This window comes from Budorcas taxicolor, chromosome 16 (assembly GCF_023091745.1).
Source record: "Budorcas taxicolor isolate Tak-1 chromosome 16, Takin1.1, whole genome shotgun sequence".
Lineage (NCBI taxonomy): Eukaryota > Metazoa > Chordata > Mammalia > Artiodactyla > Bovidae > Budorcas > Budorcas taxicolor.
This window is the reverse complement of record NC_068925.1, coordinates 34,498,862-34,516,211: the sequence shown is the minus strand read 5'-3', so window position 1 is coordinate 34,516,211 and position 17,350 is coordinate 34,498,862. Positions and strand designations below refer to the sequence as shown.

Here is a 17,350-nt window from a genome sequence, read left to right as displayed (position 1 = left end):
GAGCGGATTTCTGAATATCTGTAGTGATGATCCTATAGTTCCCAGTATCCAGGTCTCTTTTTTTTGTATCCAGGTCTTTTATCCTAAGATCCATACAGAATAAATCACACCTCTGACTGGAACTTTTAGATTGGATCAGATCATAATAGTTATGTTCATATTTGGAACTCTCAGACTGGCAACTCTATATTTAGTCAACACTCAGCACTGGACTTCTGGCCTCATTCTTTTTCATTCTATTTCAAGTTATGTATGCCTCTCCCCTGGTAGAATGCAAATTCGTTTGAGGGGAGAGTTTAGTACTAGATTATCCAAAGTGTTTTAAGCCTGTGCTTAGGAAGCCAGAAAAGCAGAAACACCAAAATACTTGCTTCTGAAAGAACTATTTAACATTTCAAAGTATGCATCAAAGTAGTATGCATAAGAAAAATCAGAAGTTCATTGTATTTTCTTCTATCTATGTTATTATTTAGTTCAATACTGTTTTCAACCTAAAATATAGACAAGATGGTGAGTGAAGTAGCAGTTAAAATGGAAAACTATAATCATTTTTAGAAATAAAAAGGTTTTAATTCAGCTTCAGTCATTCATTTTTATGTCACTCCTTAGTTCTCAAGCAATATTTGGCTTTGGACATAGCCAGCATTTAATCTACATTTATCAAATACATATATAACTAAAGTATCAGCCATAAATACTATACAAAGACTAAGAATATAATCTTAGACTGCCATTTTAGAAGTTGGTAGAGATTCTTTAACACAAGCTTCTTCAAAGTGTGAAACTGTCAAAAATTTCAATGTCAATGACTCCCTAATATACAATTTAAGACTTCAAAATAATATCAAAATATGACTTACATTAAGATATTTTCATCTAAGAATACCAAATTCCCATATCAGAAAGCCAATCTAAAATCCTCAGTCATTAAGGATTCTTCATAACTAGAAGCAACATGGGATTTACATTTTCCTTGTGTTACTGAATGCAACATGAGGTTATGATGTTCCTACAAAATTTGCATAGGACGTTAAGAGAGATACTAACAGAATAATCACAAAGTAATGAAGAATAAGAAATAAAAGCAAACTGAGAGCTGACTCTTTGATAGAACTGAGAGCAATTCAGCAAGGAGTACCAGAAAAACTGAAGCACTATTTAAACAACTGAATAGGAATAATAAAGAGGTATACTATCTTTGATCATGTTTCCAAAGTCCCCAAGTCTCTGTCCTGGGGTGTCTTCTCCTTATATTCGACTCTTCTCGCTGTTGTCATGGCTCCAGCCATTAGATATGACAGACCCAAAATCCACATATTCAGCTCCTGTGTTTCTGGTTTTTAAAATTAATTTTTACTGGAGTATAGTTGCTTTGCAATGCTGTGTTAGTTTCTACTGTTCAGAAGAATCAATCAGTTATATATATACATAGCAGTTCAGTTCAGTTCAGTCGCTCAGTTGTGTCCGACCCTTTGTGACCCCATGAACCGCAGTACGCCAGGCCTCCCTGTCCATCACCAGATCCCAGAGTCCACCCAAATCCATGTCCGTTGGGTCGGTGATGCCATCCCAACCATCTCATCCTCTGTTGTCCCCTTCTCCTCCTGCCCTCAATCTTTCCCAGCATCAGGGTCTTTTCAAATGAGTCAGCTCTTCACATCAGGTGGCCAAAGTATTAAGAGTTTCAGCTTCAACATCAGTCCTTCCAATGAACACCTAGGATTGATCTCCTTTAGGATGGACTGGTTGGAACTCCTTGCAGTCCAAGGGACACTCAAGAGAATTCTCCAACACCCCAGTTCAAAAGCATCAATTCTTCGGCACTCAGCTTTCTTTATAGTCCAACTTTCGCATCTGTACATGACTAATGGAAAAACCATAGCCTTGACTAGACGGACCTTTGTTGGCAAAGTAATGTCTCTGCTTTTTCTTATGTTGTCTAGGTTGGTCATAACTTTCCTTCCAAGGAGGAAGTGTCTTTTAATTTCATGGCTGCAATCACCATCTGCAGTGATTTTGGAGCCCAGAAAAATAAAGTCAGCCACTGTTTCCACCGTTTCCCCATCTATTTGCCAAGAAGTGATGGGACCAGATGCCATGATCTTCGTTTTCTCTTTTTTGATTTCTTTCTCATTTAGGTCACACAGAGCACTGACTAGGGTTCTCTGTGCTATACAGCAGATTCTCATTAGTTACCCATTTTATACATACTATTGCATATATGTCATTCCCAATCTCCCAGTTCATCTTACCTCCCTACCCTGCCTTGGTATCCATAAGTTTGTTCCCTACATCTGTGTCTTTATTTCTGCTTTGCAAATAAGCTCACCTTAGATAGGACAACTGGACAGCTACATATAAAAGGAGGAAATTAGAACACTCTCTAACACCATAAACAAAAATAAACTCAAAATGGATTAAAGACCTAAATGTAAGCACAGACACTATAAAACTCTTAGAGGAAAACATAGGCAGAACATTCTCTGACATAAATTGCAGCAAGATCTTTTCTGACCCACCTCAGAATAACAAAAATAAAAACAAAAATGAACAAATGGGATTTAGTTAAACTTCAAAGCTTTTGCAGAGCAAAGGAAACCATAAACAAAACAAAAAGGCCCTCAGAATGGAGAAAATATTTGCAAAGGAAGCAACTGACAAGGGATTAATCTCCAAAATATACAAACAACTCACGCAGCTCAATAAAAAAACAATGAACCAACCAACTCAGTGAAAAAAATTAGCAGAAGACCTAAACAGACTTCTCTCCAGACATACAGATGGCCAACAAACAGATGAAAGGGTGCTCAAAATAACTTATTAGAGAAACGCAAATCAAAAACTACAATGATGTATCACCTCACACTGACCAGAATGTCCATCATCAAAAAATCTAAAAACAATAAATACTGGAGAGGATGCAGAGAAAAGGGAACCCCCCTACACTGTTGGAAGGAGTGTAAATTGGGAGGTTCCCTATGAAGAGTATGGAGGTTCCTTAAAAAACTAAAAATAGAACTATCGTATGACCCAGCAATCCCATTCCTGGCTATATACCTGGAGGAAATCAGCTATTGTGTTTCTAGTAAGCACTGGTACTCTTTTCAGCTGCCTGCTTGACATCTAGGTTTTCTACAGAAACCTCAGACTCAGTACAGCAAAACTAGTATCAACATCTACCCCACCAAGCCTCCTCCTTTGCCTATACTCCCACTTTGTCAGTAATAACTCCATTCTCCAGACTAGTCATCCCAGTTGGAAACTTCAGAGGCATCCCAAAGTCCTTCCACTTTCTCATCATTTCTATTTAATCATTCACAAAGTCTACTTAGCCCTATTTACCACTGTTTTGGGATGGATTCCATCTCTTGATGTGGACAATTCCATATGTATTCTTCATTACTCTGCCTACTTGCCCCTGGCCCTTCACTGTTCTAATCTATCCATGACAAAGCTGCCTGAGTTATCTTTTCATAACACAAATCTGATTACACCATCCCTTACTATTAATAATTCAGTGGCTTCTCATCTCCTTCTGAATAAAGATTAAATGTTTTCTAAGAAGCATAAGGTCCTTAGAATCTAGCACATGAGCATCTCCCAATGTCACCCAACTCATACTCTATGCTCCAGCTGATGAACTTCTCAAATGCTACGTTCACCTGTAATTCGAGCTGTTCTTTACATGTAAAATTCTCTGCATGAAAATCACTGCAAATTCCAACCCCTTCATAAGCCAGCTCAAGTTTTCCAATCTCCTAGATAGCTAATAATTTCAATAGCATTTGTCTGTAGTTTAGCCTGAGCATCTGTGAATATGTTTTGTACCCCACGTTATTCTATGAATCCCTAGAGCAGAGATTATTCATCTTATTCATCCTTGCATTCCTAATGTTTTAATGTAGCAGTGGAGGGGCTTGACTTATGTACCTTAAAAAGGAAAAAACAGATAGCACATCTTCTCTTTAGACAGTGTCAACCTCTGGGTAGACAAAACTTTAAGAGCTGTCCTACATACCAGGCCACTAACATTCTAGAAATTCCCCTCACATGTATTCAACAATTACCATGGGCTGTTCTCAGAGGGTGGGGTGAGGGTGGATGGTGGGGAAATGACAATAAAAAAATAAAGGAGACATGAAAACCAGAAGAAGTCAGAAAAAGATGGGTTAAAAATTCACTGCCCTAAGGCAAATATTAGACCCAAAACTCAAGTAGATAAAATAGAAACCCTAGCTCCGTTTATAAGATTACCTATAGCCAAGTACCTCTTTGTTACAACAGCTGTGAAACAATCACATCAAATGGAATACATTTTAAAACCTAAACCAAGAACATGGTGCACCGTAAAGAAGATACAAGATAAATATCAAATAGGTACATAAAAACTTGCTCTCTATTCTTGTTCTACACGAATTTTCTGTGAGAACTAGGATAAATCACTTAAACCTCCCTGGGCCTCATTTTCTCCCAGTCAAATGGAAATGAGAATTATATCTATCCTTTCTACTCCACAGGCTACTAAAAAGCAAAGTAAATAAGAGATGTGTGAATGTCCCAGCAAAGAACACAAAATTACTTTATAAATACAAGGCAAAGTCTCAGTTACAGGATTCAGAAACATTTTTGAATGGTTCTTCACTAAGCAAAAAGATGGTACCTCTTTTATTATGTTTGCTTATTTCTGCCGAAGGGAAAATCACGTTCCTCACAAATTTAAAAGCTGTAAGTGTGTGATGGAAACCTTCTCCAAGGTAAACAAAGCCCACATTTTAGAATTCACTTATTCCTTCACTCATTAATTCAGTCTGTCACAAATACACACTGAGCATCAACCACTAACACAACATTCTGAAAATTATGTGAGGTGTTATAGAAAGTTAAATATATGAAATGGTCTACCCTTAAGACACTTGAGGCCTGAGAGATTTTCAAAGAATATGTGTGTGTGTGTGTGTATATATATATATATATATATCTAATGGAACAATGAATTTACATGTATACACAAACACATAGATTCAGAGACATTTTATAATTAGTAGTCATTTCATGTGTGACTTATAAAATGTATGTATAAATAAATATATAAGCATGAACAAAGAATACTATAGCTCATTAAGCAAAGAACTGTAGGATTTTTCAGGTCATAGCTGTAGCTATAAAAATAGAAATACAAAGTGTATAAAGACATTTTTCCCACTAGTCCTTTCAGCCATGCATGAAAAAGAATTATCTTCAAACGACAAACAAAAAAAGTAGCTGGATATGTTAACATAGGTTAGTGTGGGAGCAGAGTATAGAGACAGTTCTATCCGTTTTACAATGTAAATCAGCAGAAATATAAAGCCCAGAGATTGAAAGGGAAAAAAAGGGATCCTCCTATCCCCACAATAGCAAGCACCATGCAAATTAGGAAATTGTTTGCTCGTAACACTCTCAAAATCCTTATTTGGTAAAATCTGTATAAAATTTCCAAGTTAGGGAAGAGTTGAGAAAAAATTTTAAATGTTCTATGTTATGCAGTTAAAAATAAGTCAGTGTCTCAGTGGGAAGATGTCTGCATCAAATACATTGCTTCTTGGAGTTAGTTATACGTGAATTAATTTCCATATCACAATTTCTAACCACATTCATCAGTAACTCACTGCGTGTTATTTGTGGCTTACCGTTTATTTGGATCCTTTATCAAGAGCCCTGAAAGCAATGATTTTGCATCTGAAGAGAGTGTTCGAGGAAATTTAATATCTTCCATTAGAATTAGTTCAAAAAGTTTCTCATGATCCTGGTTATAGAAAGGTAATCTCCCACACATCATTTCATACATGACAACCCCAAGGCCCCACCAATCCACAGCTCGGCCATAGTCATTATCTTCTAACACCTAAAAGTGAAACCAGTAAAAGATTAATTTTTACATGTTAACCTTTAAAGCATTATTTATAAAACATGAGATTTTTACACAAAAGTGAATCATAACTTTCAAAATCTAAGCAGGTGATTCTGAGATCTTGACATTTAAACTATGAAGAATCTTACAAAAGATATAAATCTTACAAAAGATATAAATCACATCAAATATGTGAAATGTTCAATATATAGCCAGATATAAGGGGTGAAAAAAAGAGGTATTGCAACCTTTTTTGCAGCCTACTGCAAGATTCTAAGTAAATGAATTAAGTGGAGAACAGAGGAGCCTAGCATGCATGCTGCAGTCCACAAGGTCAGGTCGCAAAGTGTCGGACATAACTTAGCCACTGAACAGTAAAGCAAAGTAAATGAATACATGAGTGCCCTAAGGATACTTACACATTTTCATTTAGGCCTACTTAATTTTTCATTCTGGCTCCACTAAGGTGGTCAGTAAGTAACAACTTAGAGCTAAATTGTGTTGATTATAGAGAACATAAGGTGTCTAATACCTTCTTGCACTGAGAAGAACTAACTAATACAAATCAGTGACAGATAGGAATAAACAGATGCATTGTATTAAAGAAGCATCCAGGGCATGACAATCATGAAAATATATATGAAACCTTCTGGAGGACCCTACACATTGAAACTCTTGCAGGAAATATTTAGGCAACAGAGTGAATATAAAGATTGATTGACTGAGTTGTAATAAACTTTAGTATCCGAAGTTTTAGAACCTCACAACAATTTCTATTAAACACAAACAATAAAAATCATGGACTCAATATCTGTCTGGTATATGCCCTTAGATTTATTTCTGAAAACACATTACATGCAAAATATATTTAGTAAGAAACAATATGCAAGTATCAGTTATGCTGTGCTAGAGCAACCTGTTCAAACTGAAACATCACTTGCCGTTTGTACCAGGAAAAATATGATTACCTTTCTACAAGGTATGTTCCTCAATCAGTGGAAATTAATCATTTGGATCTCTCAGTATTTTATTTCAAGATACTGTATTTGTCTAGTAGTGTAATTTTTAAACACCAGTGACTTTTTAATCTATCCCATGGCCAATTAGCAGAATGTGCTGTCTGTAGGCCTTTATCTAATAGATGCTGGGTTTTACCTAATAACAAAAATTTTAAAGTCTAAGTAAACTCTTACTGCACTCCTACAACACCAACAAAACAGTGGTACACACAAAAAAGAGCCAAATGTGGTTTTTTACCTCTTTTTTCATAAAACCATAAAAAGCATAAAAGCTGGATTAACTGCCTCCCGAACCCACATTTCACCAGCCGGGTTCTCATCCCCAGCTGGCAAAACTGGCAATCCTTTATTTTTGTTTAAATACCTGGTTTGCAGCCAGAAGGGAAAGAGAGTACATAAAAAAAGGTTTTATTTTTGAAGAGAAATAAGCAACTGAAAAATAAAACTGTATTGTAAAAAAATCTGTTTGATAAAATAAAGTATATTTTATTTAGCTTTGTAAAATGAACACTGATTCTCAAGATAAGTGGTTTTGCTTCTGAACATATGAGCTTTAATTGAAACATACATCCATAATGCTACAATCAGAACTGTTTGCTGTATTACTTTGTACTGAACAAATGTGATGTAACTAACATATTATCTCAGTGACATGTAAAACTTAGGCAATGTTGAGGAGAAAATATCCGAACAACTCAGCCAGTCCTCTTTATCTGGGAGGCTTTGTCATCAATTAAAAAGAAAGATTTCTGTTCAACTCCTACCTCAAGACAGCTGGAAGATGAAATACACAGAAAATAAAACTAAAAATGACTATAATATTCTACATGTGGATATACTATAAAATACATTACCACTGTTCATACAGTATCCTTTCTCCTTACATCTAAATCAAAATATAATACTTTGAAATAACATAGAAATTCTAACTGAAATTAACACCCACAGCCTATAATTTATAAAATTTACATTCTTTAACCTGAGAGTTGCAGTTCCTTCTGATTACCTCTGATGATTTTTTCCCCTCCTAGCAAAAAGGCTAATTAACTTCATGGTTAGCACCAGGACTGATCCAAAGAGTAAGATATATGGTAATGTAGAGGTACAACAATGTTAATACATTTCAAACTCATTACAATGCAATTTATGATATAATCTGAATATATATGCAGATCAAAATCTGCTTCTAAAGAAATAATTCACTGAAAGACTTATCTTGAAGAACCAAACTAAAGACAGTGTTTCTTTTCCATGAAATCAATGTCATTAATGCTTAAACTAAAATCAAGTTAAAATATGAAGGAAGATATCTGGTATTTCCTTCTACACCTATTGTCTTCTGTAACCCTAGATGTAGCTTCATGTTTTATGAGAACATTTAACACAAATGCCCAGAGACGAAGAACAAGTAGGGATCTGAAACACTAAAAGAATGTAAATGTTAAAAAATGGTGAGAGGTCACATCGATAAACCCCAAGCACAGCCCAAGCTCTAGGAAACAAGGTGTAGTTCCAATTTTTCCACTAGGACCCAGAGATTGCTTCACTCTCTAATATAATAAAATCCAAGATTCAAGGAAGTCACTGCAGGTTATCAATTACTTTTAAATGATCTGGTAATACCTGATTAATATTTGGTTACATTTGATGTACACACTTTCACTTATCAAAAGCCAGCTGAGTTTTAAAAAGTCACTATGAACAGCTCTTGAATGGTTACTAATTTCAAAGAATGATATTAAATAATAAATTTTATATTTTAAAATGATACCATCAATTAAAGTTCCCAAAGTAAATATTTATTTCATGAATGGGTACTTTCAAAAGGCATATTCATTTCAATATTCTTTTACCAATTAAGATTTACTGGGAGGCTAAAGGAATACCTTTCTCAGCTTGTTTGCCAGGCCACACAAAGCACTCAAGGCAAGTAGCTATGAGGAGGTTATGTATACCCTGGAGTGGCTTACTGCTCAATCAATAATCCTGACAGAACAGATGGGGGAAAAAATTAAACATCTAAACAAACTGTCTGCACACCTATGTTGTGAAAGTAAACTGCGAACTTGGATGAACCAATTTACCGCTAATTCAAAAAATTTTTTCCCCTGGTAACCTTCTATTTCAGGTAACTGATAATGTGTGTTTTATATATAAACACACAGTTATATGTTATATGATCTACAGAAATCCTTTAATATTCCTAACATCACGGAAATGTTGGTAAAAGATAACCTATAAATCTTCTAAATCAGATTCTAAAATGTATTGCAGCTACAGAACTATTACATATATTTCACAAGAATAATGAATTCTATGGTTTACTGCTATTTTCTTCATAGATATATACTTTATATCCAGTTTTCAACTGCTCTAATGAGTCTAAAGAGACTGACACTGTGCCATTTGCTCTGAATTAAGATGCTGTAAGTTTTACAGCTCCCTCCTAGCATGCAAATACAAGTACTTGCATGCAGTTAATATCCTACTTTCAGAAGCATTCTCTGGCTAGAACAGGCAAAGCTAAATGGATACAGTAGTGGTGATTCAATCATACTCACAGGTATCTTCCCAGAGATTCCTATACTTCCTTTTTATCCTGAAGCAACAGACATTATGGGGTTCTAAGAAACTGGGTCTTTGTAACCAAAGTAAAAATGGCCATTATAAAACACTATAGGCAATCACTAGTGTTCCCAGTTAGGGTTGGTTTTGTATATGTTATGTCTCAGAGAATTTAAAATTAAACTCTGCTTAAATTAGAATCATTCCAAAGTACTGAATGCAAATATTCTGATTGTTAAAATCAAAAGACTATATAACACTCAAAAGAACTTCAGTTGAAAAATAGCTACAAAAAAACCTGACAGAACTCTAGGGAAGTAAAAGCTGCTACTTATAAATGTTGAGAGACATTAACATTGAACTAATAATATCATTTTTGTTTATATTTAAACAATATCTAATTTGGGGACCAAGTGGGAATTTTTTTAACTAAGCAGTTTTTTATTGAACTATAGTTGATTTACAATATTGTGTTAGTTTCAGATGTACAGCAAAATGGGATGGTTTAAATATTATCCAGGAACAGTATAAATAGCCAACTCATGACAGACGTTCTTAAATTAAAATTCTAACAATAAAACAGACAACTTCTGTATGAACTAATCACTGTGCTCATTCACTTAATTTTCCCCTTAATATTGGTGGTGAGACCGTTTTAGAACCATCAAGAAGTGAAGGCTTTCAAAAGTACTTCAAGAGGACAAGTGCTACATGCATCATTAAGAATTAAATAAAATATCAGGGATGTATACAGTTTGGGAAAAGCTACTAAAATGACTTTTAAGTTTTACAAAAGCTTTGAAGTTTTAAGATTTAGTTTCATAATCTGTTAGAACTAGTAGAATTTTGTTCAAGGGTAAGCAAAATGTAACTATGTATGCTACTATTTTTATCTACAGATTAAATGTACAAATATATATATATATATACAACTTTGATTGCATTCATTTTTAAGATCTCAAGATAATACTGCTAAGGCCTATAAAATGATGTCTTTTTTATTTATTCTTTCTTGTATTTAAAATAAACAAAATTCCACTTAGTACACTTAAAATCAAGTTTGGTTCTACCTACTTCACCTATGTACACTATACTCCAGGCTACCAATATCTTCACCCTTAATTAATACGGTTCTCTCCACCCTTCTGAAGAAGTTAATGTATACTTTTGGCCTTTCATTTGTGCTATTATCTATAAGGAATCACAATGACTTTAAGCAAATCTTTGTATTAAAATAGTTATCAAAATATTTTCATCTATTTCAGATACTGTCAAAATACATATTATAAAAGATATTGAAGCTAGTAGGCTTCAAAAGAAAAGTGAATAAAATGATACGCAGTGACTATTTTCTAAAAATGAGTTTCCAAAAACTAGAAATACATTAAAAATGCATCTTTAGCCACTGAAAAACATAGCATTTTATACATATGAAATAAAATTATATACATTTTTTTTCTGAATAGCAACCACAACTAGATACTATGTATTTTCCAACAATCAAGTCATTTTTTGCAATCGTTTTGTTAGTTCTAACTTGATTATCAAATAATTTTTATTTTTACACTATTACAGAAGTGCATTTCTCTAGGTTTCCAAAACCACCTTATTCAACCTTCCCCATCTGTCACCATCTGCTTCTTTTTAGCATGTACTTTTTGTGTGATCACATAAGCATGTGAAAAATAACTAACATTCAGATGATTATCTGCTGGTACATTTGAGGACTGGGCATAATAAAAGTGAACTGCCAAAACGTACTTAACACTTTTAATTTTGTTGGGTCTTGCATGTAAGCTACATTTGATTTTCAAACTGTTTTACAGTTGGAAAGTTGATCAGGTACTGCTAACTCAAGAGCAAAGCTGAGACTCTAAATAATTAGCACTGCATAAAAGGATGGTTTGGATTCAATGAGAGCCAAATCAAATAATAAAATTTAACAGTAAGATTTTATATATGATTTCTAATTTCTTTATATTTCTAGGCATGAGAATACAGTAGAGATGATGAAAACAAAATCCCCTCAAAACACCATAGTCCATAATATATGGCAGGTCAAATTTATTTCCTTCTAATAAAAGAAAGAGCAAAACCAGCTTAAAACTATCTATACTAATGCAGCTTTAGAGATGCAGCACACTAAACATACAGTTTATATGGCCATTAGGACTGTATCTCTGCAACATCTTTTTAAAAAGATACTTTTTCCCCCTTTAATAAAAAAGGTACACAGTTCTTCATCAAAAGAAGAGAAAAAATACTTTAAAAAATATCCTTTTTTTAACAAATGGCATTTTCATATTATAATTTTTTTTTCCTGGTGGTCTTTAAGAAGAAATCTAAGTTCATTTAAAACTTCAGTTCATTTAAAAATCAGGTGTAAGTCTGAGATACAGTACAGTTAATACATCAGTTTTGAACTGATTTCTAACAGTATTTTTGGAGTATTTTTTAAAATATCCTGCAACCATCTTTAAGTAGCAAAGCATTCTGACCAAGTTAAAACAGTTAAGGGAATTCCCTGGAGGCCCAGTGATTAGAACTCCCAGCTTCTACTCTAAGGGGCACAAGTTCAATCCCTCGTCAGGGAACCAAGATCCTACATCTCTTGTGGCATGGCCAAAAAAAACAGAACAAACAAGCAAACAAAACCCCTTCAAAACTAGCTGAAAAGGTAAAGAATGGCCACTGCTAGACGAATGAGAGGCTGCAGAAAGATGTCTCCATAATGTGTAAACAGGTCTCCCATGTGAGGAAAAGGTAATATACTAACAAGCAGCCCTTCAAAAGAGAAGCAGTACTCAGGCACATACTCCAGGTCTGATAAACAGCTACTACTAACAAACTACCAAACAAAGTCTGGCATCAATAATGCTATGTACCAGAAATGTCAAGGTTCAAAGAAAGTGAGAGATGCCATCTGCAGTGAAGGGAAGAGGCGAGTTTAAGCTCTTGCCAATCCCTCTCTAATTCTGACCATGCATATCTGGATCATATTATTGCCCTGCTCTCAGCTCACGTGATTTTCCCTTGTCCGTGAGGTCAAATTTAAACTCTTTCCCATTCTGATCCTCATCTACACATCCAGGCTCCTCTCAGTCTGCTCCCTCTCGACTGCCACCAGACCCTCCCACCACCTTTCCTTTCACTGTACTGTACATAGCTCTAGTAAAGCAATTATTTTCTTGGACAGTAATGATTATTCTCCACATCCTATCACCTTAGTAAATACAGCAGGCTGCTGCTGCTAAGTCGCTTCAGTCGTGTCCGACTCTGTGCGACCCCATAGACGGCAGCCCACCAGGCTCCCCCATCCCTGGGATTCGGACAACAAAAAACATTTCTATGATCTTTGTATTCCCAGCACCTAACAGAATGCATGACACCTAATAAATACTCAACAAATATTTCTTTAATGAATGAATCAGTGTTCTTCAGTGAAATGGTCTACACCAGAGACCAGAAGAAAGAACTTAAATTCCTGTTTTTTTAAAAGTAAGCATATAAAACAGTTACCCTGATTTAACAAAATGCAGTTTGACACAAATGCTTAAAATATAAAAATTGAAACTGCATGAGAAGTTTAGTTGTTTCAAGTTTTGTCATCCTCAAAGAGTAACCACAACGATCACTCTCCCCTGTGAAAATAAGGTCAAGATGTTAATTATGAACCGACATCTCTCAGTCATCGGGTATATAAACTGCTTTTAAACCCTTCTGCAACATTTTTTTAAAAGGTATACAGAAAGGGTTTACCTGTATTTAAGAAGAAATTGATAATTCCCTGTGAACTGTAAACTTTCTATTTAGAAACAACTGGACTCTTCTTGGATTAAATTCCTGGTTTTGTTCTCAGTTGATGACATTTGCATATAAAAACAATATCTTTGTTTCTTAGGAGATCATCTGCTTCTGAAATGAGATGTATTTATCTTCTACAGAAATAATTTCCCCTAATTGTGATACAACTAATTTTGTTATTCTAAATATGGGATATCATCATCCACGGCAAATGTATAGCAGGGGCAATTGGAACTCCAGAGAAACAAAGATTTTGTTTTTCATGACATTGACAAAAATAATCCTATTTTAGAAAATGTGATCTTGTATTTGAATAAACAAGAAACATTATTCTAAACTTTTACCAAATTCAGCTACAAAAATGGAAAATTTTAAACTCCAGATTTTATAACAGAAAAAAATGTTACTTTTGGCAGACCTTGATAAAATAATATTTGGAAATTTACTATGAAAAATACTGCTAATATTTCAAATTACTAGCATTTATTTACAAAAACTTAAAATTCTTGAAATGTAATTTTAATCTTTAATTGAAAAGAGCTATTGTAGTAATAAACTGGCATTAGTTACTATACATATAAGGAATGCTAGTATCATTCTGAATATATTCCCATTTCCTAATTTTTTTGATTACTTTTCCTGTTGAGCATTTACAAAGCATCTATTTTAAAAATGGCATTACTTACATCTACAGTGGCCTTGAAACAGTGACTTTTTTTGGCTACCATGTTATGTGATTTAAAAAGTAAAAATAGTCTTTATAAGATGAACCTTGTTAGAATCCTGTTTCTATCTCCACCACCTCCTACCTGTGTACAGATTACATTAAAAAATTCTGATCCTCAGTTCCCTTACCTTAAAAAAAAAACAGGTTTGCTATCTCAAAAGCTTATTCCAAATTTGCAATGTACATATATAGTATGCAGTACATAATACATGTTCAATAAATAGTTATCATCATCCATCAAACATAAATGCCTCCCTCCTTTGCTCTAGTCACACTAACCTTGTTAAGAGTTTAAGGGAAGAACTGAACTTGTGCCTCACAGGTTTTATACTAGCTGCTCCCTGTGTTTGGAAAACTCCTCCCCTGTATTTTTGCAATAGTTGCCTCTTAGCATTCAGGTCCCTGGTTAAACATCACTTTCCCTGAACATCCTATCTGTAGAAGATTATATGTTCCAAAGAGGGCTGCAACAGTATCTCCCATGTCACATGTTTTTACCATGGAGAGGTGGGATCTATGTTACTACCCTCTTAAATACGTGCAGGCTCAGGAATGTTTCAGCATATGCAGAAATGATGTGCAATTCCTGACACGAAGTCAGAAAAGGGGATTCACAGAGAAATGTTTATAGCAGCATTATTGGCCAAAACCTTAAAGCAATCCAAATGTCCATCAGCTGCTGAATGGATAGACAAAATGTATTATATTCATACAACAGAGTATTATTTTGGCCATAAAAAGGAATGAAGTACCAAAAACATGCTAAAGCATGGATAAACCTTGAAAATAAACTAGGTAAAAGAGGCCAGACACAAGAGGCCATGTATTGCATGATTCCACTTTTATGAAATGTTTAGAATAGACACACCTAAAGTGACAAAGTAGATTAGTAGTTGTCTAGCAGAAAGGGAGGTTAGGCAGGAGCTAATACGTATGGAATTTCTTTGTTGGAGTGATGAAAATATTCTGGAATTAGATAGTGGTGATGGTTGCATTGCACAACTCTGAACATACTACAAACCACTACTACACACTTGAGAAGGCTGAATTTTACGGTAAATGGTAATAAAGTTTAAAAAATATACTATGAAGAGAAATTTTTTAAAAATTAATAAAACATTTCTTCATGGTTTGCTACATTAAAAAAAAACATTGAAGCAGTTTCTAAACTGTTTCCTAGGACATTTTAGAACCCAAAGCCAAACAGTCTGGCTACTCTGAAGCCACAAGGTTATGAGGAAGCCAGGCCATATGGGGAAGCTGAGGCTTTTGAGAGCCCTGTAAGGCACCAGTTCACAGTCAGCATCAACTGTCAGATGCCTAAAGTGGGGAGTTTCCAGATTCCGGCCTCCAGCCACAGAGTCACCCACCGCCGTGCCCCATGTATCACAGAGTGGTCATTCCTGCTATCCTGACTCAGAACCTTCGATCACATGAAGTGGTTAGGTTTTGCAGTGGTCTGTCTTGCAGTAATAATAATGAGAACACTATGTAACACAGCCACCACAACCTCCTTTTATCTAGCTTCTTTCCCTTCATGACACATATTCATTGCATGTCTTTATGCTATATATTTATTTTTATTCTGTCTCCCTCTACCAGAAGTGAGTTCCCTGAGAGCAGGGTCCTTTGTGTCTTGTTTCTATAACCACACACCCAGAAAAATAACCAATATATAGAAGATGAATAATGTATATTTGTTGAGCAAACAAATCAATGAATCACTATGGAATTCTCAGCATGGGAGGGCACTGGCTGAAGCTTGTTTTGGTTTAGCATGATTTCCAAAATGTAGCCGCTGTCATTTCATTAAGTTTTCCAGTGAAATCCTTTCTAATAATTAAGTATGAAAACCCACAAAATTACAAATACAAATTATTATTGTTTGTTTCTAAGGAAAATCCAAAATGGTTTATAAAACTGTTAACATTCTTGCTGAAGTCACTGAAATATTTAATAAGTGAATAAAAATAGGCACAAAGAAAAAAAAAAAAACACATATGGCCAACAAGTAAAAACTGACTTAATTTGATTGCAGTTACCTGTATCTTTGTGCTGATTTATATATATTTTTGCCCTAGAATACCATGTTAAACAAGTGGGAGTAAAATAGATTTGATTCATGTTGAAATCCAGGTCAGAGTAGCAGACACTGAAGTTTTTTAAAATGCTTAAATGGTTTACTTTGCAAAACGTCAGGGTTATTTTTATTTTTCTGCAAATGGAAACATAGCCTACCTCTGGTGCCAGATACTCTGGTGTACCACAGAAAGTCTTCATGGTGGCTGCATCAGTGATCCCTTCTTTGCAAAGTCCAAAATCTGTGATTTTTATGTGGCCATCTTTATCCAGCATCAAATTCTCCAACTGCATAATAAGAAAATAGTCTTCAAAAGTAGGAAAATACTGTTCTGAAAAATAACTGAATGCTGAGTAAGATATTCTGGAAAGAGGACATAATTAGTCAAAGAACTTTCGATACTTACAAACCCTATAGCTGCCTAATTCATGTGTAAAAAGAAACATTTTATCAAAGACTACAATAATAAACTGATTTTTAAACCCATGGGAGTAAGAACCATTATTGTCTAAGTGCTAAGAACTAAAGCCTAAATTAACTTTCGAAAGCAAACATCAATCTTCTTTTTCCCTTTTTAAAATAAAGTTTGATCTAAACAATTTCAAAGAGACAAGTATCTTCTTCTAGATATGTACAGATGGTTTTCAACAATTTCTCTTGGGAGTCTATTGCTATTATAAAATATTTATTTACAGAAATGTTTCTTTGGTGGTGGCTGTAAATCAAACCTAAATCTTATTTTGTAAGGTAAGGCAATATCTTCTCTTGCAGTTATTTGTAATAAAGAAATACCAACCCTTTTAAAGTTGGAACCTCTTTAAACCCATTAATACAAAAACAACAATCTTAAAAGAGATAACCAAATAGCCTCAAGTGAAAAGTTAAGCAATGTAAGGGGGAAAAGAGCTGTGCAAAGCTAATGCAATTTAAAATAGTAACAATAACTGATCTTATTCTTCTAATTTGAACCTAAACTTGATTATCACCATACAGAGATACACATGAGTTCTGAATTGCCACTTTATAGTCATGTGTATTGATGGGGCCCCTACCCCTGCTCAGTCATGTACATATACCTAAGGGAATACATAAGAAATGCATTCACAAAAAAACACATGTGAAAAAATTATATTAGCAGGATGAATGATAATTAACTTATTTAAATAGTAGGTAATTATTCTACTCCTTAACATGATAATGTACGAAAGTGCCTACTCAAACTCTGAAGTCATTATCAAATTCAAAATAGAACTCCATATAAGAAC

The 17,350-nt window shown here is 34.5% G+C and overlaps 1 protein-coding gene across 1 annotated transcript in view; it reads right to left on the bottom strand.

The window, feature by feature from the left end:
• Positions 1-17,350, bottom strand: part of AKT3 (AKT serine/threonine kinase 3) — a 139,167-nt gene that overhangs the window by 32,762 nt on the left and 89,055 nt on the right. The window contains exons 9-10 of the mRNA XM_052653829.1: positions 16,244-16,372; positions 5,670-5,884 (exon numbers count right to left, since the gene is read on the bottom strand). Coding sequence (XP_052509789.1) covers positions 5,670-5,884; positions 16,244-16,372 — 344 coding nt within the window. The remainder of the gene's footprint in view (positions 1-5,669; positions 5,885-16,243; positions 16,373-17,350) is intronic.